We start from the raw sequence: 22,565 nt of genomic DNA, 5'->3' as shown, positions 1-22,565 counted from the left end.
ACACACTCTAACTACACAATTATCTTGGATACGAAGACAGCAAAGACAACTATGTAGCTAGCTAATACTACACTAATCAAGTCGTTCAGTTGAGTGTGATAGTTACTACAGTGCTACGGTAGCCGGTGAACGTATGCTAGCTGGCTAGCTGCTAGGCAGATAGGAGGAGGACGACGAAATACGATAATAACGCAATTATCACTCTAAGACTCTACACTCTAAACTACACAATTATCTTGGATACGAAGACAGCAAAGACAACTATGTAGCTAGCTAACACTACACTAATCAAGTCGTTCAGTTGAGTGTGATAGTTACTACAGTGCTACGGTAGCCGGTGAACGTATTGGGCAGATAGGAGGATCGACGAAATACGATAATTACGCACTATCTTTGATACAACGACGACTATGTAGCTAGCTAAGAAGAAATTGCTAAGATTAGACAAATCAGACCGTTGTATTATAATGAAATGTAATGTAATGAAAAAGTTATACAACCTGCAGACCGGAGCGCGGATGCGAAATGTAATGTAATGAAAAAGTTATACGGCCTCGCTCCAACCCGGAAGTATGTCTCGTTAAGTTAAGAAAAATAAGTGATAAGTAAAAATAGAAAATAAAAGTAACAAATAATAATTAAACAGTAAAAGCAGTAAAGTAACAATAGCGAGTATATATACTGTGGGTACCGGTACAGAGTCAATGTGCGGGGGCACTGCTTAGTCGAGGTAAAATGTACATGTAGATATAGTTAAAGTGATTATGCATAGATAATAAACAGAGAGTAGCAGCAGCGTACAAGAGAGGTCTGGGTAGCCCTTTGATTAGCTGTTCAGGAGTATTATGGCTTGGAGGTAGAAGCAGAGAAGAAGCCTTTTGAACCTAGACTTGGCGCTCCGGTACCACTTGCCGTGCGGTAGCAGAGAGAACAGTCTATGACTAGGGTGGCTGGAGTCTTTGAAAATTTCCTCTGACACCGCCTGGTATAGATGTCCTGGATGGCAGGAAGCTTGGCCCCAGTGATGTACTGGGCCACACACACTACCCTCTGTAGTGCCTTGCGGTCTGAGGCCGAGCAGTTGCCATACCAGGCAGTGATGCTCTCGATGGTGCAGCTGTAGAACCTTTTGAGTATCTGAGAACCCATGCAAATCTTTTCAGTCTCCTGAGGGGGAATAGGTTTTGTCGCGCCTTCTTCATGACTGTCTTGGTGTGCTTGGACCATGTTTTTTTGTTGGTGATGTGGACACCTAGGAACCTGAAGCTCTCAACCTTCTCCACTACAGCCCTGTCGATGAGAATGGGGGCATGCTCGGTCCTCCTTTTCTTGTTGTCCACAATCATCTCCTTTGTCTTGATCACGTTGAGGGAGAGGTTGTTGTCCTGGCGGCAGGTCTCTGACCTCCTCCCTATAGACTCTCGTTGTTGTCAGTGATCAGGCCTACCACTGCTGTGTCATCAGCAAACTTAATGATGGTGTTGGAGTCGTGCCTGACCGTGCAGTCATGAGTGAACAGGGAGTACAGGAGGGGCCTGAGCACGCACCCCTGTGGGGTCCCCGTGTTGAGGATCAGAGTGGCGGATGTGTTGTTACCTACCCTTACTACCTGGGGGCGGCCCGTCAGGAAGTCCAGGATCCAGTTGCATAGGGTGGTGTTTCGTCCCACGGTCCTTAGCTTAGTGATGAGCTTTGAGGGCAATATGGTGTTGAACACTGATTTGTAGTCAATGAATAGCATTGTTCCTTTTCGTCCTGGTGAGAAAGGGCAGTGTTAGGGCGGTAGGCAAATTGAAGTGGGTCTAGGGTTTCTAGGATAATGGTGTTGATGTGAAACATGACCAGCCTTTTAAAGCATTTCATGGCTACAGACGTGAGTTCTACGGGTCGCCAGTCATTTAGGCTGGTTACCTTAGTGTTCTTGGGCACAGGGACTATGGTTGTCTGCTTGAAACATGTTGGTATTGTTGGGCCCAGGGACTATGGTGGTCTGCTTGAAACATGTTGTTATTACAGACTCAGACAGGGAGAGGTTGAAAATGTCAGTGAAGACACTTGCCAGTTGGTCAGCGCATGCTCAGAGTACATGACCTGGTAGTTTGTCTTGTGAATGTTGACCTGTTTAAAGATCTTACTCACATCGGCTGTGGAGAGCGTGATCACCCATTCATCTGGAACAGCTGATGCTCTCATGCATGTTTCAGTGTTACTTTCCTCGAAGCGAGCATAGAAGTAACTTAGCAGGCTCTTAACTTGGCAGGTTCGTGCCACTGGGCCGCTCTCAGCTGTGCTTCCCTTTGTAGTCTGTAATTGTTTGCAAGCCCTACCACATCCGATGATTATCGGAGCCGGTGTAGTATGATTCGTTCTTGGTCCTGTATTGATGCTTTGCCTGTTTGATGGTTCGTCTGAGGGCATATTGGAATTTCTTATAAGTTTCCAGATTAGAGTCCTGCTCCTTGAAAGCTGCAGCTCGACGCGAATGTTGCCTGTTGCCAATACATGGCTTCTGGTTGGGGTATGTACGTACAGTCACTGTGGGGACGACGTCATCGATGCACTTATTGATGAAGCCAGTGACTGATGTGGTGTACACCTCAATTCCATCGGAAGAATCTTGATGCATTGATGAATACACCATTCTAGCAAAACTGTCCTTTAGCTTAGCATATGCTTCATCTGACCTCTTTTTTATTGACCGGGTCACTGGTACTTCCTCATTTAAATTTTTGCATGTAAACAGGAATTAGGAGGATCGAATTATGGTCAGATTTGCCAAATGGAGGGCGAGGGAGAGCTTTGTACGTGTCTCTTTGTTTGGAGTAAAGGTGGTCTAGAGTTTTTTCCCTCTGGTTGCACATTTAACATGCTAGTAGAAATTTGGTAAAAAGGGATTTAAGTTTCCCTGCATTAAAGTCCCGGACAGTAGGGGCGCCGCCTGTGGATGAGTGTTTTCCTGTTTCCTTATGGCGGTATACAGCTCATTGACTGCAGTCTTAGTGCCAGCATCGGTCTGTGGTGGTATGTGGACAGCTACGAAAATACAGATGAAAACTCTCTAGGTAGATAGTGTGGTCTACAGCTTATGACATACTTTACCTCAGGCGAGCAAAACCTTGAGACTTCCTTATCGTGCACCAGCTGTTGTTTACAAATATACATAGACCGCCACCCCTTGTCTTACCATAGGTTGCTGTTCTATCCTGCCGATATAGTGTAAAACCTGCCAGCTCTATGTTCTTCATGTCGTCGTTCAGCCACGACTTGGTAAAACATATGATATTACAGTTTTTGTTGGACTCGTTAAAGGAAAAAGCTTCTTCCAGTAGTAATCGCTGTTCTGAGGTCCAGAAGTTATTTTCGTTCATAAGAGACGGTAGCAGCAACATTATGTACAAAATAAGTTACAAACAACGCAAAAGAAATAATCAAATAACCCAGTTGGTTAGGAGCACGTAAAATGTCAACCATCCTCTCCAGCGCCATTCTGCTAATATCTGGGGAGATATTTAAGAATAAAGCAGAAACAGGTGGACCAGGTAGTTAGGGCAAATTCCAGACTGGCTGGTCCTTCCTTAGCTCAGTTGCCGGTCTAAGAAGTTTGTAACCATAGAGGTAGATAGAGGACTCTCGTGCCCAAAAGCCAATTTTAGCATGGGCTGCGCCATTGAGGACTTTCACCATTTTTAAGTAGTAACTGTGTGGGACTTCCTATGTTAAGGAAGGATCACATAATTCCATACAGGTCACCAGGGGGGATTAGCCAATTAATTATACCTAGGAGCCAACCTTGGCTTTATTCACAGTGGCAGTATGTACCATTCCAGTTTGCTTGTCAGATCGTAGAAGTAGTAGAAGAAAATGTACTATTTCAAAATGGAGATGGCCTTAATGACGCTTCCAGTGCTCTCACAGATACCATAATGGGACAGATACACTGATGCAATGTCTATCTGAGTCCATGTTTGTTACACAAACTGAGGTTTGGGTGAAGTGTAATTGAGTGGGGAATTGGGCTGATCTTTGTCATTGTACATGAAGCTCCAAAATGAATTGGAATTATTTTAATTCATATATACAATAAGTAATGCAAAGATGTATTCATTGTAGCATGATTAAATTAATAACCAGCTTTTTTATCATGTGAATGGATTCATCCCTTTTATTGTACATGAAATTGTGTGTATTTTACTAGGACAAGAAACAAAATCCTTATATCAAAAGGATCTACTTGTAACGGCAGATCTCCTCTTCCTCTGAAGAGGAGTAAGGATCGGACTAAGATGCAGCGTGGTAAGTGTCCATAATGGTTTTTAATAAAGACAAATGAACACTCGAACAAAAACAATGAAGTGAAATCTACAACAACCGAAACAGTACCATGTGGCGACAAACACACACACGGAAACAAACACCCACAAACCAACAGTGAAACCCAGGCTACCTAAATATGATTCTCAATCAGAGACAACTAACGACACCTGCCTCTGATTGAGAACCATACTAGGCCGAAACAGAAACCAAACATAGAAAAACAAACATAGACTGCCCACCCCAACTCACGCCCTGACCATACTAAATAAAGACGTAAATAAAGGTCAGAACGTGACACTACTAGATCCGTCATGTCTGGAAGAATACTTTACTGCCCATTTGTGGAAGCAGAATTTATTGGATCCTTAAATCCTTTTTCTCTTTCTCCAACCCCCCTGAAACACACATGCATGCCCACTGACATGTGACACAGCAGCATCCCTGATTTGACTTTCCAACAGTAAAATACATTTAAAGGAAATGCATCAGAATTTACAGAAATTAAATGCAATACAAAGGAGAATCAAAAGATTGGGTTGATGATAAAAATAAAACAAACGTAGAAACATAGGCTCCCTGTGTGCAGCTACAGCTACAGCCCCACTCCACCACCTCCTTAGCGTCCTTTGAGTGGCGACCCTCGCCGCCGACCTTGGCCTAGGAACTCTAACAAGGGACCCCACTGGCAGCTCGGGACTGAGGTAGTTCATGACCGAGGGGTAGCTCAGGCCTGAGGGGTAGCTCAGGAGAGGAGCCAGCGATAGGAGGGAACACGGCTGGCAAGGAAGCCCGAGAGGCAGCCCCAAAAATGTCTTGGGGGGAGGCACACGGGGAGTGTGGCTAAGGCAGGTAGGAGACCTGCGCCAACTCTCCGTGCTTACCGGAGAGCAAGAGGGACCGGGCAGGCACCGTGTTATGCGGTGGAGCGCATGGTGTCCCCGGTGCGTGTGCATAGCCCGGTGCGGTACATTCCAGCTCCTCTTATCGGCCGGGCTAGAGTGGGCATCGAGCCAGGTGCCATGAAGCCAGCTCTATGCATCTGGTCTCCAGTGCGTCTCCTCGGGCCGGCGTACATGGCACCAGCTTTACGCATGGTGTCCCCGGTTCGCCAGCACTGGCCTGGCAACGGGGAGCATTCAACCAGGTAAGGTTGGGCAGGCTCGGTGCTCAAGAGCTCCAGTGCGCCTGCACGGTACGGTCTATCCGGTGCCACCTCCATGCACCAGCCCTCCAGTGGCAGCCCCCCGCACCAGGCTGTCTCTCCGTCTTCTCCCTACAGGTGCTCCCGCCTGTCCAGCGCTTCCAGAGCCTTCCTCCTGCTCAGCGTTTTCAGAGTCTCCCGTCTGTCCTGAGCCACCAGAGCCTCCCGTCTGTCCTGAGCCGCCAGAGCCTCCCGTCTGTCCTGAGCCGCCAGAGTCTCCCGTCTGTCCTGAGCCACCAGAGCCACCAGTCTGTCCTGAGCAGCCAGTCTGTCCTGAGCCTCCAGAGCCGCCAGTCTGTCCTGAGCCGCCAGAGCCGCCAGTCTGTCCTGAGCCGCCAGAGCCGCCAGTCTGTCCTGAGCCATCAGCCAGCCAGGAGCTGCCAGAGCCGTCAGCCAGCCAGGAGCCGCCAGAGCCGTCAGCCAGCCAGGAGCCTCCAGAGCCGTCAGCCAGCCAGGAGCTGCCAGAGCCGTCAGCCAGCCAGGAGCTGCCAGAGCCGTCCTTCACTCCTGAGCTGCCGGAGTCTCCCGCCTGTCCGGCATCTCCCGCCTGTCCGGCGCGGCCGGAGTCTCCCGCCTGTCCGGCGCTGCCGGAATCTCCCGGTCCATACGGGACCCATGGCTAGGGTCCCCAGTCGGAGGTCGGCGGCGAGGGTCGCCGCTCGTAAGAGGCCACGGGGTGGTTGAGGAGGCGGACAAAAACTGTGGTAAAGTGGGGTCCACGTCCCACGCCAGAGCCGCCACCGCGGACAGACGCCCACCCAGACCCTCCCCTATAGGTTCAGGTTTTGCAGCCGGAGTCCGCACCTTTGGGGGTACTGTCACGTTCTGACCATAGTTCTGTTATTTTATTATTTGTCTTAGTGTGGTCATAGCGTGAGTTGGGGTGGGCAGTCTGTTTGTTTTTCTATGTTGGTTTTTGTGTTCGGCCTAGTATGGTTCTCAATCAGAGGCAGGTGTCGTTACTTGTCTCTGATTGAGGATCATACTTAGGTAGCCTGGGTTTCACTTTTGGTTTGTGGGTGTTTGTTTCCGTGTGAGTGTTTGGGCCACACAGTACTGTTTTGGTTTTCGTTTTGTTCACATCGTTTATTGTTTTGTATTTTAGTGTTCAGTTCGTTTTGAATAAATCATCATGAACACTTACGACAATGCGCTTTGGTCCGATCCTTCTTCCACCTCTGAATGCCGTTACAACTACAGACTCCCTGGTTCGAATCCAGGCTGTATCACAACCAGCTGTGATTGGGAGTCCCATAGGGAAGTGCACATTTGGCACAGCATCGTCCGGGTTGGGCCGGTGTAGGCCGTCATTGTAAATAAGAATTTGTTCTGAAGTGAAAATAGATGTTTTAGGCCTACTGTATATATCCTGTTCTTATATTTCACTTAAGAAGACAATGCCAGTTATGTGGATAATTGTTATCTTAGGCCTACTACTGATTCGAGTTCATTTCCACCTATTGTTGAAGCATTAACTTTAACATTGATCTTGTGTCTAATCCTCTGACTGATAAAAGTCATGTTTGTCTTTGGGGAGATTTACTCAAACATCAAGCCACCATAAAACACTGCCTTCCTCTCTCATAGGCCTGAATGTTCATTTTTCCCATTGACATAACTGCACGATTGAGGCAAAAAATTGCGAAGATCCAAATGTATTTTTCAAGTTAGAATTCTATGCATACTCCCTTGATCAAAGCATCCGTCCATACACAATACTAAGCACTTCATATGTGACACAGTAAGGCCCAATCAATATAATGATCATAAACAAGCCTATTTAAGTTAGAATTGAATTATGAACTTTTCCCAAAACAGGGGAATTAGCTTTCCTATGTCCTCCTCACTGTTTGCACTAGAGACATGTGTACCACCTATGCTTCACTATTTTATAATATGCCCACCAATCAATCCTATTACATATGGAGAGAGGCTGGCCAAAATAAGACATGCTTGTAAAAACATACTAGATCTGTACCCTAAAATATGAATCTTCATGATTGCTTCATTGTGCCATTGAATTTAGTGGCTATTTGCTTATAGTTGTAATCACTGACTGTACACATGGCAATGGACTTTCACAGTTGCTCAAAGACTATTAAATGTTTGCATCAGGTTGCATTGTATTTAACCTTTACATGTCTCTTGCCATATCATCTTCATATTCAGACCCAGTAACAGCACAAAGGCAGTAATTCAATCAATTTCAGATGAAGTAGAATCACACTGTGGTTCACTTAGAATGTTACACTGTACCAGAGGTGTTCTCCGTGTTAACACTGACACACCCCACAAACTTTTCCTCTCAGGGACATTATCATGGAATATTGGTGTGAAACAACACCTGTGCTTAAATTACAGTGTGCGCATATCTTGAAGAATTAGGCAGAAACAGACTGGCCAGGCAGTTAGGGCAAATGCCAGATGGGCTGGACAATCTTTAGCTCAGTGGCCGGTATAAAAAGTTTGAAAGCATAGAGATAGAGAACTTGTGTGGCCAAAAGTCACTAGAGTAGTAACTGGGTGGGACTTCATATGGGTTAAGGAAGGATCACATAATTCCATGAAGGTCACCATGAGAGATCAGCCAATGAATCATACTTGTGGGCAAACTGCAGGTGGCAGTAAATCACCAACTTTACACCTGTTCAAACAACACTCTCCGAGTGGCATTATGCAACCTTTCAGATTGTTTGCCAACTCATAGAAGTAGTAGAAGAAGAAAATGGACAACTTCAAAATGTAGATGGCCTCAATGGCGCTGCCCGTACTCTCACAGACGTCCTATTGGGACAGATACGCTGACGTCTATGTTTGTAACACAAACTGAGGTGTCTTTAGATTAAGTGTATTTGAGTGGGGAATTTGTCATGTTATGTCTTGTCCCTGTGCTTTCTCTTCTCTTCGTTTCCCCCTGCTGGTCGTATTAGGTTACTATCTTTCTCTCTCTCTATCGTTCCGTTCCTGCTTCCAGCTGTTCCTCATTCTCCTAACGACCTCGTTTACTCTCTCACACCTGTCCCCTCTTTTGCCCTCTGATTAAGTCTCTATTTCTCTCTCTGTTTCTGCTTCTGTCCTTGTCGGATTCTTGTTTGCTTTGCCCTTGTCCCGTCCTGTCGTAATCTGCCTCTTTATTAGATGCTACGTGTGAGCAGGTGTCTTTGTCCTCTACGGCCCGCGCCTACCCTGAGGGACCTGCAGTCTGTTGCCGCTAGCCCTGCAATTCTCCTCTACTACTAGAAGGAGGACTCTCCTGCAAAGATAGAGGATTTATGTTTTCCCTGTTTGGACATCTCCTGTAAAGATTGAGGATTTATGTTTTCCCTGTTTGGACATTAAAAGACTCTGTTTCTGTTGAATCGCTGTTGGGTCCTCACTCATCTGCATAACAGAATTGGGCTGAACTTCCTCATTTTACATGAAGCTATTTAAAAAATGCATTTGAATTATTTTCAATTACAGAAACAATAAATGATGCAAAAATAGTTGTATTTATTTTAGGATGACGAAATTAATAAACTATTTGATCAAGAAAATGCATACATGATTTGTTTATTTTACTTTCTAATTCACATTTCTTCAAAATATCAAAAGGATCTACTAGATCCGTCATGTCTGGAAGAATACTTTACTGCCCATTTGTGGAAACAGAACTTATTGCATCCTTACATCCTTTTTCTCTTTCTCCAACCCCCCCTGAAACACACATACATGCCCACTGACATGCTAAAGTGGAAGGATCAGCAACACAGCACCATCCCTTATTTGACTTTCCTACAGTAAAATAGGCTTAACAAAATGCATAATAATTCACAAAAAAAAAAAAAAATACAAAGGAGAAACAAGCGATTAGGTTGATGATAAAAACATCCAGTTCTGGCGGCTCACATTCTGTCACAAGTTCTTGTGATACCTGGGATTCAAACCGGCAACCCTTGCCCTGCTGCTGTACCATCTAAAGTCATAATTGGTACCAGTTTACGTTCAGATTTTAGATGAGGAAAATCAAGAGAGTTAGGAAAGATTCTTGTTCTTATCATTTTTGTAATACATGTTCTGATCTCCTTGGTCCTAATACCATATATGATAGGGTGTACCAGTGGTGGGAAAAGAATGGACTGTACTGATATTAATACATTAACCTCCTTGCTAACTGTGCTGTGCCTGTTGTAAATAACAGAAAAAAGGATGGCTGTTGAGAAGTTGATGAAAGTGATCAAGTGGGGAGCACATGTATTAAAAGCCTTAGTTCGTGACTCCTTTGAGACTTTCAAGCAAACAAGTAATATTTTGATGTATGAGAGCACAACTAACACAAAAGGTAAAACCACTAGACTTGCTATCATACATATACCATACAGGTTACTCAGTGCACTTTCAACACAGGAGAGTTTAACAACTGCTAAGTTATCACAAAAAAGCTTGTTGATATTGTAGCTGCACACAGGCAGCCTAGAAGTGATAAATATTTGAAAAGCAAGCATAGTTATGGGAATAAAATATACCAATGCTACCAACATCTTCACTTTAGAAGGGGTCATAATGCTATGATATTGCAATGGCTTACAAATTGAGACATACCTGTCATATGCCATCACTGCTAGAATAACGTAAGCACACGTTGCATATACACTGCTGAAAAACACCTGCAATAAACAACCTTTGTGAGAGATGTCCTTTATGTCATTAACAAGATTGTCCATGATCTTCGGACAGACGGATAAACACCCAATCAGTCCATTCACCGCCAAGTTGAACAGAAATATGTACATGGGCTTGTGTAAGTGTGATTCTAAGTAGATGACAAGCATGAGACTGATGTTGGCAAATATTGTAATGAAGAAAAGCAAAAATGTGAAGAAAAAAGCTGCGTAGTTGAGTGGGCCTGGAGGTCCATACGCAGTGAAAAATACAGTGCTATGCAAGACAGTTTGGTTCATATTTCCTGAGGAAAAGACAATTATAATCAGAAGTTATCAGACATCATTTTACATATAATAAAATGCAGTAATAAAATAAACGTTTAGAAAATGTGCAAATGTCAAAATAGTTACCATCAGGTTAATACACTAGAGTTGGTGTGAATGAATTTGATGAAGATGAGAACATTCTCAAATGAACAGTCTTCCAAGTAAGATGTTGGCTGGCGTGATACATTTGAGCCTTTTTTATACCTTCACCATATCATAATTGACATGAGTATTTTTAGTATTTTCCAAATTAAAGCAATGTCTTAGAGAGATGTCACCCAATGGCATTAATTAAGGATGTATTTGTATCACTTCGTTTGAGATCAGGGAGGTGTTTGTGTTTGTTTGACTGTATTCCAATTATTTTGGTTCACTTAAATGGGCAATCTTACATTTTCAAACTTTTAAAAGAATCATATACACCCATTGATTCTTGAAAAATATAACTTATGGGCTTAGTCAACTGTCTTACCCCATAAGAACCCAAAATATAAGCTTGTTTCACTCCATTGTTTATAAACAATATAACTGAAAACAAACACTGTATAGCCTCAAAACATGGTTAAAACTATGATTTTGATATCATGGATGGTCAGTCCTTGCTTCTATGAATTTGGACGATATATACCACCGCCAACAACAGGTTGACTTTATTAGGGGTCTTAATGGTGTGGTACTGCAAGGGCTTACAAATAGAGTCAAACCGGTCACAGGCCATCACTGTTAGAATCAGATATGAATAGACTCTACTGAAAGAGATTGGATTAAACAGTCAAGCGAGATATCTTGGATTCCCACGAGGAGGTATCTCATGATCTTTGGACAGACTGAAGAACTTTCAATTACAGCCAAGTGGAACAAAAACATGTAGACTTGTTTCAATGGAGATGACCATGAGAAACAGGAGTCACGTTCTGACCTGAGTTCTTTTGTTATGTCTTTGTTTTAGGTTGGTCAGGGCGTGAGTTGGGGTGGGTTGTCTATGTTCGTTTTTCTATGTTGTGTTTTGCGTTTTGGCCTGATATGGTTCTCAATCAGAGGCAGGTGTCGTTAGTTGTCTCTGATTGAGAATCATACTTAGGTAGCCTTTTCCCACCTGTGTTTCGTGGGTGATTGTTTTCTGTCTTTGTGTATGTCACCAGACAGGACTGTTTCGTTTCGTGTCATTCTCTTTGTTATTTTTGTTTTAGTGTTCTGTGTTTAATAAATTCATCATGAACACGTACAACGCTGCACATTGGTCCTCCGATCCTTCATACCCCTCAGACGAGGACGACGAACGATACAACAGGTTAAGAGACAAAGTTTAGACATACAGTGGGGCAAAAAAGTATTTAGTCAGCCACCAATTGTGCAAGTTCTCCCACTTAAAAATATGAGGCCTGTAATTTTCATCATAGGTAGACTTCAACTATGACAAACAAAATGAGGGAAAAAAATCCAGAAAATCACATTGTAGGATTTTTAATGAATTTATTTGCAAATGATGGTAGAAAATAAATATTCGGTCACTTACACACAAGCAAGATTTCTGGCTCTCACAGACCTGTAACTTCTTCTGTAACTTCTTCTTTAAGAGGCTCCTCTGTCCTCCACTCGTTACCTGTATTAATGGCACCTGTTTGAACTTGTTATCAGTATAAAAGATACCTGTCCACAACCTCAAACAGTCACACTCCAAACTCCACTATGGCCAAGACCAAAGAGCTGTCAAAGGACACCAGAAACAAAATTGTAGACCTGCACCAGGCTGGGAAGACTGAATCTGCAATAGGTAAGCAGCTTGGTTTGAAGAAATCAACTGTGGGAGCAATTATTAGGGAATGGAAGACATACAAGACCACTGATAATCTCCCTCGATCTGGGCCTCCACGCAAGATCTCACCCCGTGGGGTCAAAATGATAACAAGAACGGTGAGCAAAAATCCAAGAACCACACGGGGGGACCTAGTGAATGACCTGCAGAGAGCTGGGACCAAAGTAACAAAGTCTACCATCAGTAACACACTACGCCGCCAGGGACTCAAATCCTGCAGTGCCAGACGTGTCCCCCTGCTTAAGCCAGTACATGTCCAGGCCCGTCTGAAGTTTGCTAGAGAGCATTTGGATGATCCAGAAGAAGTTTGGGAGAATGTCATATGGTCAGATGACACCAAAATATAACTTTTTGGTAAAAACTCAACTCGTCGTGTTTGGAGGACAAAGAATGCTGAGTTGCATCCAAAGAACACCATACCTACTGTGAAGCATGGGGGTGGAAACATCATGCTTTGGGGCTGTTTTTCTGCAAAGGGACCAGGATGACTGATCCGTGTAAAGGAAAGAATGAATGGGGCCATGTATCGTGAGATTTTGAGTGAAAACCTCCTTCCATCAGCAAGGGCATTGAAGATGAAATGTGGCTGGGTGTGTGAAAACCTTGTGAAGACTTACAGAAAACGTTTGACCTCTGTCATTGCCAACAAAGGGTATATGACAAAGTATTGAGAAACTTTTGTTATTGACCAAATACTTATTTTACACCATGATTTGCAAATAAATTCATAAAAAATCCTACAATGTGATTTTCTGGATTTTTTTTCTTCTGATTTTGTCATAGTTGAAGTGTACCTATGATGAAAATTACAGGCCTCTCTCATATTTTTAAGTGGGAGAACTTGCACAATTGGTGGCTGACTAAATACTTTTTTGCCCCACTATACATCAAACAGAAATATACAGTTGAAGTCAGAATTTTACATACACCTTAACCAAATACATTCCTGACATTTAATCATAGTAAAAACTTCCCTGTGAGTTAGGATCACCACTTTATTTTAAGAATGTGAAATGTTAGAATAACAGTAGAGAGAAGGATTTATTTCAGCTTTTATTTCTTTCATCACATTTCCAGTGGGTCAGAAGTTTGCATACACTCAATTAGTATTTGGTAGCATTGCCTTTAAATTGTTTAACTTGGGTCAATCGTTTCGAATAACCTTCCACAAGCTTCCCACAATAAGTTGGGGGAATTTTGGCCCATTCCTCCTGACAGACCTGGTGTAATTGAGTTGGATATGTAGGCCTCCTTGCTCGCACACGCTTTTTCAGTTCTGCCCTCAAATTTTCTATAGGCTTGAGGTCAGGGCTTTGTGATGGCCACTCTAATACCTTGACTTTGTTGTCCTTAAGCCATTTTGCCACAACTTTGGAAGTATGCTTAGGGACATTGTCCATTTGGAAGACCCATTTGGGACCAGGCTTTAACTTCCTGACTGATGTCTTGAGATGTTGCTTCAATATATCCACATAATTTTCCTACCTCATGATGCCATCTATTTTGTGAAGTTCACCAGTCCCTACTGCAGCAAAGCACCCCCACAATATGATGCTGCCACCCCTGTGCTTCATGGTTGGGATGGTGTTCTTCGGCTTGCAAGCCTCCCCCTTTTGTCTTCCAAATATAACGATAGTCATTATGTCCAAACAGTTCTATTTCTGTTTCATCAGACCAGAGGACATTTCTCCAAAAAGTACGACGTTTGTCACCATGTGCATTTGCAAACTATAGTCTGGCTTTTTTTATGGAGGTTTTGGAGCAGTGGCTTCTTCCTTGCTGAGCTGCCTTTCAGGTTATGTTGATTTATAGGACTCGTTTACTTTGGATATAGATACTTTTGTACCTGTTTCCTCCAGCATCTTCACAAGGTCATTTGCTGTTGTTCTGGGAGTGATTTGCACTTCTCGCACCAAAGTACGTTCCTCTCTAGGAGACAGAAAGCGTCTCCTTCCTGAGCGGTATGACGGCTGCATGGTCCCATGGTGTTTATCCTTGCGTACTATTGTTTGTACAGTTGAACGTTGTACCTTCAGGCATTTGGAAATTGCTCCCAAGGATGAACCAGATTTGTGGAGGCCTACAATTTGTTTTCTGAGGTCTTGGCTGATTTCTTTAGATTTTCCCATGATGTCAAGCAAAGAGGCACTGAGTTTGAAGGTAGGCCTTGAAATACATCCACAGGTACACCTCAAGTTGACTCAAATGATGTCAATTAGCCTATCAGAAGCTTCTAAAGCCATGACATCATTTTCTGGAATTTTCCAAGCTATTTAAAGGCACAGTCAACTTAGTGTATGTAAAGTTCTGACCCACTATAATTGTGATACAGTGAATTATAAGTGAAATAATCTGTCTGTAAACAATTGTTAGAAAAATGACTTGTCAAAACTATAGTTTGTTAACAAGACATTTGTGGAGTGGGTGACAAATGGGTTTTAATAACTCCAACCTAAGAGTATGTAAACTACCGACTTCAACTGGGTTCACAGGATGTCAGAAAGTACACAAGATCAGTTGGATAACAAAGCAGTATGGAGTTAATCAGACATATGTTTCATGAGGTGAAGATTATTGCAGTTGATTTTGAGCATTGGCGTTTCACCTGCAAAGAATGTTGTCAATAGTTTCCTTGTTTTAGATGTCAATACCAAATTCAGTGTGGTTAATCTTAAGGACATTCATGATAGCGACAGCACGTTTTAAGTTGATAAGCAACTTTTTACAGTGGTTTAAATGGACACGTAAAATCTGACATTTGATTTGTCAATAACTCAGCCTATCCCTTAGTACTTCTCAAACTAAGTATAGACATGGTATAATTTCGTCCTGTAATTTTTATGTTTTAAGCATCTTTTCATAGCCGTGTGAAGTAGGGTGCTGCAGCGCCCCCTGAAAAGCAAAAATGTATATATACAGTACCAGTCACCTACTCATTCAAGGATTTTTCTTTATTTTTTTATTATTTTCTACACTGTAGAATAAGAGTGAAGACATCAAAACTATGAAATAACACATTTGGAATTATGTAGAAACCAAACCAAAATATATTTTATATTCTTCAAAGTAGTCACCCTTTTCCTTGATTACTGCTTTGCACACTCTTGCCATTCTCTCAACCAGCTTAATGAGGAATGCTTTTCCAACAGTCTTTAAGGAGTTCCTACATACAGTATGCTGAGCACTTGTTGGCTGCTTTTCCTTCACTTTGTGGTCTAACTCATCCCAAACTATCTCAATTAGGTTGAGGTCGGGTGATTGTGGAGGCCAGGTCATCTGATAGAGCACTCTATCACTCTACTTCTTTGTCAAATAGCCCTTACCCAGCCTGGAGGTGTGTTGGGTCATTGTCCTATTGCAGGGGTGTCAAACTCAAATACCCAGTGGGCCAAAATGTAAAACATGAACAAAGTCACGGGCCAACATTGAACAAATTAACCTTTTAATATGGACCCAAACAAGTTTTGCTTTAACATTGAATATGGAACAAGCATCGCTTATTACCATACAATATATAATTTAATAGTGGAGACATGCAAAATCGAATTTCAAATGGCATTCATTTATTAAATAAATAAAATTTAAATAAAAATTGTATGCCTCTTTCTATTTGCAGCCTTCTGATTTAAGTACCAATATAAACTTTTTCCACTGGCTAATAATTTTACAAATAAAATGATAATAAATCAATCAACCATTCAAGCCCATGCCTTGTAGCAAGAAAAAGTGCATAAAGAAAACGTTAATTATTGCACACTGGTCTAATCTGATGTGCCCAAGCCAGATACCTGGCATCTCTTCTTGGATGCTAGTTCATCAATGTCTGGGCTCAAGCTCTGAGCTGAAGAAATCCTCAGTATCGAGCGAAGATGTTCATCAGTCAGACGTCTCCTGTGAGTTGTTTTGGTCATCTTCATCGAGGAGAAAAGTTGCTCGCATAGATAAGTGCTGCCGAACATGGAGAGCATCTGAGCAGCTTGGGTGCGGAGCTGAGGCATTGTGTCAGGGATGAACCGTGGAAACTGTGCGGCGCCCACAGCATCATACTTTGCCTTCAGCGTGTCGTTGCACTGGAGTTCAATCAGCTCCATTTGGATGTTGGTTGGTGCATTTTCCACATCAACTGCGAAGGGATTACTAAGCAGTTCAAACTTGCATTTCTGGGCATCGAAGTCGGCAAATCGCCGGCTAAACTCAGCGGCGAGAACACTGAGTTTTTCAGCAAACTGTGCGCATGGGAACACGGCGGTAGAGATCTGCGCTTTTATGGATTGGCAGCAGGGAAAATGGCAAGGGTTTCCTTGCAGCATCTGATTCTCCCACAGGCACAGTTTAGTTTTGAAGGCCCTCACTGCAGCGTACATGTCTGTGATGATGCGCCCCCGCCCCTGAAGCTGCAGGTTCAGCGCATCGAGATGGCTCGAGATGTCACAGAGAAAGGCCAGCTCACACAGGAACTTTTGCTCCCGGAGCTCTGCTGTATCCTTCCCTTTGGTTTCCAGGAATTGACATATTTCCTCACGCAGCTCGAAACATCTGTTCAGTACTTTTCCTCTGCTTAGCCATCTCACCTCTGTGTGATACGGCACGTCTGCGTATTCCGAACCACACTCCTCCAGAAAAGATTTAAACTGGCGGTGATTTAGACCTTTGGCTCTTATAAAGTTAACTACCTGTGTTACTGTGGTCATAACATGTTCCATCTTTAGGGCTTTGGCACACAGTGCTTCCTGATGTATGATGCAGTGGTAAACAGTTAGCTCACCTGCACAGTTCTCTTCCCGCATCTTCTCCCGAACCATGCCCACCAGTCCACTCTTTTACCGCACATCGCTGGCGCACCATCTGTCGTTAATCCAACGAGTTTATCCCACGGTAGCTTTATTTCAGTTACACATTTGGAAACCTCCTCAAAGATTTCCTTTCCTGTGGTTGTGCCATGCATTGATTTGAATCCTAATAGCTCCTCCGTAACACACAGATTTGAGTCCACTCCACGGATGAAGACTGACAGCTGAGCAGTATCAGATGCGTCGCAGCTCTCATCCACAGCGAGGAGAACGCAACAAAATCTTTTCCCTTTTCCATCAGCTGGTCATACAGATTGGTGGCAAGATCACATGTGCGATCAGCTACTGTGTTCCTGCTCAGGCTCAGGTTTGAAAATGCTTGTTTTTCTCTGGGCATACGAGGTCACAAACCTTCATCATGCACTTTTTCATGAACTCTCCCTCATTAAAGGGCCGGGCTGATTTTGCGATCTCTGCTGCCACTATATAACTAGCCTTTACAGCAGCCTCGCTTTGTGATGTGGCTTTTTAAACATATTCTGTTGTGAAACCAAACTTCTTTTCATCTCCTCTACTTTCTGGCTCCTTTGAGTCATGTCCAGGTCCTTGTATTTGTCATGGTGTTTCGTTTCATAGTGTCGTCTAATGTTGTACTCCTTACTTACAGCCACGTTGACTCCACAAACAAGACAAACAGGTTTGTCTTTTACATATGTAAACAGATATTCTGCCTCCCACTTGTCCAGAAAGCTCCTGTTTTCTGCCTTTCTTTTCACCATTTTTGGGAAGGGTTAGCTCGCTGACAGTTGTAGCGTCTATGTTGCTATGACTACTGTCACAGAGGAGAGAGCGTTTCTGGGTCCTGTCCTGATTGGCGCGCGAAAACAGCAGAGCATTATGGGATTCGTAGTATTAGTGGTGAATGCGCTGTATAATACCGGCGGGCCAGCTCTAGTAGTAATTTGGTATTGTCTCGCGGGCCAAATATAATTACCCCGCGGGCCAAATTTGGCCCACGGGCCAGAGTTTGACACCCATGTCCTATTGGAAAACAAATTATAGTCCTCCTAAGCGCAAACCAGATGAGATGTGGTATCGCTGCAGAATGCTGCGGCAGCCATGCTGGTTAAATGTGCTTTGAATTCTAAATAAATCACAGACCGTGTCACCAGCAAAGCACCCCCACACCATCACACCTCCTCCCCCATGCTTCACAGTGGGCGATGTTCTTGCCATAATTTTGGACTTGGTCTTTTTCCAAATAGGGCAATCTTCTGTATACCACCCCTACCTTGTCACAACACAACGCATTAAGAAGGAAATACATTTTCAAATGAACTTTTAACAAGGCACCCCTGTTAATTGAAATGCATTCCAGGTGACTACCTCATGAATCTGGTTGAGAGAATACCAGTGTGTGCAAAGCTGTCATCAAAGCAAAGGGTGGCTACTCAGAAGAATCTCAAATATAAAATATATTCGGATTTGTTTAACAATTTTTGGATACTACCTGATTTCAAATGTATTACTTCATAGTTATGATGTCTTCACAATTATTCTACAATGTAGCAAATGGGAAAAAAGAAAGAAAAACCCTGGAAGGATTAGATGTGTCCAAACTTTTGACTGGAACTGTATTTTTAAGAATTAAGCAGAATCAAACTGGCCCAGAAATTAGGGCAGATGGGTCATTCCTTTAGTTTGCAAGCGTAGAGATAGATAGAGGACTTGAGTGGCCACAAGTCACTAGAGTAGTAACTGGGTTGGACTTCATATGGGTTGAGGAAGGATCACATCATTCCATAAAGGTCACCATGTGTGATCAGCCAATGAATTATACTTGTGAGAAAACATTCCATGCTGGTGTCAGTAAAATCTCCTATGGAACTATTTCTCAATTTGACTGCTGGGTTTCATTGGTTTTATGTGGTACTCTATTGGGACAGACTGAGGTGTCTTCAGATTAAGTGTAGCTGAGCGGGGGATTGGGCTGATCTTCCTCATTGTGCATGAAGCTCTTTCAAAAATGCTTTGGAATCCTTAGCAAGACAAAATGCAACTGTTTGATCAAGAAAATGGATTGATCCCTTTTTATTTTATAGGAAATGATTTGAAACAGAACTTATTGTGTCCTTATATCCTTTTATTCTGTCCACATACATGTCCATTGACATCCAAATCAAATCAAATCCAATTTTATTTGTCACATACACATGGTTAGCAGATGTTAATGCGAGTGTAGCGAAATGCTTGTGCTTCTAGTTCCGACAATGCAGTAATAACCAACAAGTAATCTAGCTAACAATTCCAAAACTACTACCTTATAGACACAAGTGTAAGGGGATAAAGAATATGTACATAAAGATATATGAATGAGTGATGGTACAGAGCGGCATAGGCAAGATACAGTAGATGGTATTGAGTACAGTATATACATATGAGATGAGTATGTAAACAAAGTGGCATAGTTAAAGTGGCTAGTGATACATGTATCACATAAAGATGCAGTAGATGATATAGAGTGCTAGAAGAACATACGGTCAGTGACACAGCAGCATCACTGATTTGACTTTACAACAGTAAAATACATTTAAAAGAAATTCAGAAGAATTCACAGAAATAGAATGCAACACAAAGGAGAAACAAGAGATTAGGTTGATGATCAAAACAAATGTATAAGCATTTAGTTATAGCAGATGATCCTGTCAGACCTGGGATTCAAACCATCAACCCTGCCCTGCTGCTGTAATATCTAAAGTCATAATTGGTACCAGTTTAGGTTCAGATTTTCGATGAGGAACATCAAGAGTTCGGAAATAATTTTCTTCTTATAATTTTTGTAACACATGTCCTGATCTTCTTGGTCCTAATACCATATATGATAGGGTTTACCAGTGGTGGGAAAAGAATGAACTGTACTGATATTAATACATTAACCTCTGTGCCTGTTGTAAACAACAGAAAAAAGGATGGCTTGCATTGAAGTTGATGAATATGTTCTAGTGGGGAGAACACACATTAAAAGCCTTCGTTCATAACTCCTTTGAGGCTTTCAAGCAAACAATATCTTTAAATATGAGAGCACAACTAACACCAAAGGTAAAACTACTAGACTTGATATGATACATATACCATACAGGTTGATCAGCGCACTTTCAACACGAGAGAGTTTAACAACTGCTTAGTCATCACAAAAAGTTGTTGTACCTGCACAAAGGGAGCCTTGAAGTGATACACATTTGACAATATTTATGGGAAAAAAATATACCAAGGCTAACAACATATTCACTTTTTTAAGGGGTCATAATGCTATGATATTGAAATGGCTTAAAAATGGAGACATACCTGTCATAAGCCATTACTGCTAGAATAACATACGCAAACGTTACATATATATTGCAGAAATATTTTTGTACGGTGGGCCAAGAGACCAGGGCCAAGAGAACAGAAGAGGCATAACGGGTTGGGGTGTAGGGTCATCCCAAGGATCCCACTTAGCATCTATTTGAGCACAGCTTGATGGTAGGGAGGGCCACTCCCCTTGATGCTCTGTAGTTATGCAATTAACTATCTAATATGACTCAACATATTCTCAGTTATAAAACATTATAAACTTGATGCAGTTTTTACAATAGTATTTGGGCTACAGCTAAATTATTCCAAAATTACACGTATCTGTACAGTCAATTATAGCAACTATAAGTAACCAAACACATAATTAAATGTTACAAAAGTTTACAACCAGGTTATGTTTTAGTGTGACGGCCTAGTAACCTTTTACAAGCCTGTCTGATATTAACCATCCTAATGCCGTACATAATAGGATTGAAAAGTGGTGGACATATTGGAAAATAAACTAATAAAATAGTGTGAAGTATAGGTGGAAGATCTGCAGTTTCATATCTGCCTTGTATAATCGAAAATAAACAGCCAGAGAAGAAGTTCAGCAAAGAGGCTATATGTGGTGTACAGGTGTTAAATGCTTTCTGTTTCGTCTCTTTTGAAGACTTTAAACATATCTGTAGAATTCTTACATATGAGTATATGGTAGGAAATAAAGTACAAGAAAAAGAAAGCACAGTGCCAACAAGACCCCATATGTTATTCAGCGTAGTATTTGAACAGGCAAGCTTGACGACTGAGTAGTTGTCACAATACAGTCTGTCTAGAACATTACCACAAAATTGCAGTCGCAAACTCAGGGAGATAATGATGGCGATGAGGAAAAAAGAATACAACCAGGACAGCAGAATTAAGCCACAAATTATTTTAGGTGTCATAATATTATTATACTGTAGAGGATAACAAATGGAGATGTACCTGTCATAGGACATAACTGCTAAATTACTAAATTATGTTAGAGCACATGTGTACAACACATAAACCTGGAGATAACAATAAAGAAGGGAAATATCATGTGTGTCAGACAGCAAGTAAAACATGAAAGCAGGAAACAAACCAGTGCTCCCATACAACTGATTAACAAACAAAGCACATAGAAACAGATACATGGGTTCATGAAGGCTTCTTTCAATGCAGATAACTCCAATAAGTAAAGTATTGGCAAGAATGATAACAAAATATAATAAAGTTACTACAGCAAAGTAGAAATACTTCAATTGTCTGATATCACCGTATGCAGCAAGCCTAAAGACCTTAAAGTGAGTAGAGTTTTCCATGGTCCTGGGAGTTGGTAAAGATGTGCTGTCAATGTTTGAAGAAGAGGAGCAAATCCTCTATAGTACTGTAACTTCAATATAAGTTAAAACAATGAAATCACAAAGACCAGATTACCTAAATTGATAACCTTGACCTGTTCATGTTACCTTGATAATTTTTCCCATTGCTGTACTCACCAATGTAGATGGCTTTTCATTCTCCGGATAACATAATTCATAGCCTAAATCAAACAATATTATATTTTGTATCCTACACTTATTATTTATTGCATTAAAATGCTAAATATATTGATAAAATTGATGTAACGTTTAGACTGACCATTTCTAAACCATGATGAACTCCTGAAACTCAGCTCCTCACTTGATTCTTATACTTGTGGGATGAAAAAAAAAGTGCCTGCCTCGGTGTCATATGCAAATAGTCCCCAATACCTGGGGCAAATTTGATATTCTCGGTCAAGGAAATTCATTCTTAAATAAAGAGAGAAGTTTGGTAGGATAATGCAGCACATCAGAAGAAGACACATCTTTAAACTTATTTTATTGAACCGGCTGTGTTAGTAGAATCTAATCCTGTTAAAACAATATATGTGTTGGGACCCTCAAGCCTGGCAGTCTACACTAATCAGGGAAAACAGAGAATCACTCCAGACCATGATTTCTAGTTATGGTCTAAGACCTAGGCCCGGAGCTTTCCTGCTCAGGTAAATGTGTGTCATTCTGGGCTTCCCTAGTCCTGCAGTACACTTTCAGGGCTTATCGTCCCAGAGGAGATGACAGAAGTTGTCCCAAATG

General features: G+C 42.1%; 2 protein-coding genes and 1 pseudogene across 2 annotated transcripts; all 3 read right to left on the bottom strand.

The window, feature by feature from the left end:
* Positions 1-8,986: 8,986 nt before the first annotated feature.
* Positions 8,987-10,644, bottom strand: or60a1 (odorant receptor, family 60, subfamily A, member 1). The gene is made up of 2 exons (XM_029648118.2): positions 10,570-10,644; positions 8,987-10,460 (listed from the first exon to the last, which is right to left on the bottom strand). Exon 2 carries the CDS (start codon positions 10,453-10,455, stop codon positions 9,436-9,438), a length of 1,020 nt encoding a protein of 339 aa, XP_029503978.2. The 5' UTR covers positions 10,456-10,460; positions 10,570-10,644; the 3' UTR covers positions 8,987-9,435.
* A 9,151-nt stretch (positions 10,645-19,795) lies between these two features.
* Positions 19,796-20,483, bottom strand: LOC135575002 (olfactory receptor 52K2-like; annotated as a pseudogene).
* A 354-nt stretch (positions 20,484-20,837) lies between these two features.
* Positions 20,838-21,858, bottom strand: LOC115141266 (olfactory receptor 2A25-like). The gene is given in 1 exon segment (XM_065027136.1): positions 20,838-21,858. A coding segment is annotated over 1 exon segment (933 nt). The 5' UTR covers positions 21,771-21,858.
* Positions 21,859-22,565: the final 707 nt, after the last annotated feature.

The sequence above is a fragment of the Oncorhynchus nerka genome, linkage group LG14 (assembly GCF_034236695.1).
Source record: "Oncorhynchus nerka isolate Pitt River linkage group LG14, Oner_Uvic_2.0, whole genome shotgun sequence".
Lineage (NCBI taxonomy): Eukaryota > Metazoa > Chordata > Actinopteri > Salmoniformes > Salmonidae > Oncorhynchus > Oncorhynchus nerka.
Note: the sequence above shows the minus strand (reverse complement) of the source record. Positions and strands in the feature narration are given on the sequence as shown.

What these genes read in the sequence shown, in the direction of transcription:
- or60a1 (XM_029648118.2), bottom strand. Translation starts at nt 10,455, where the DNA reads ATGAACCAAACTGTCTTGCATAGCACTGTATTTTTCACTGCGTATGGA.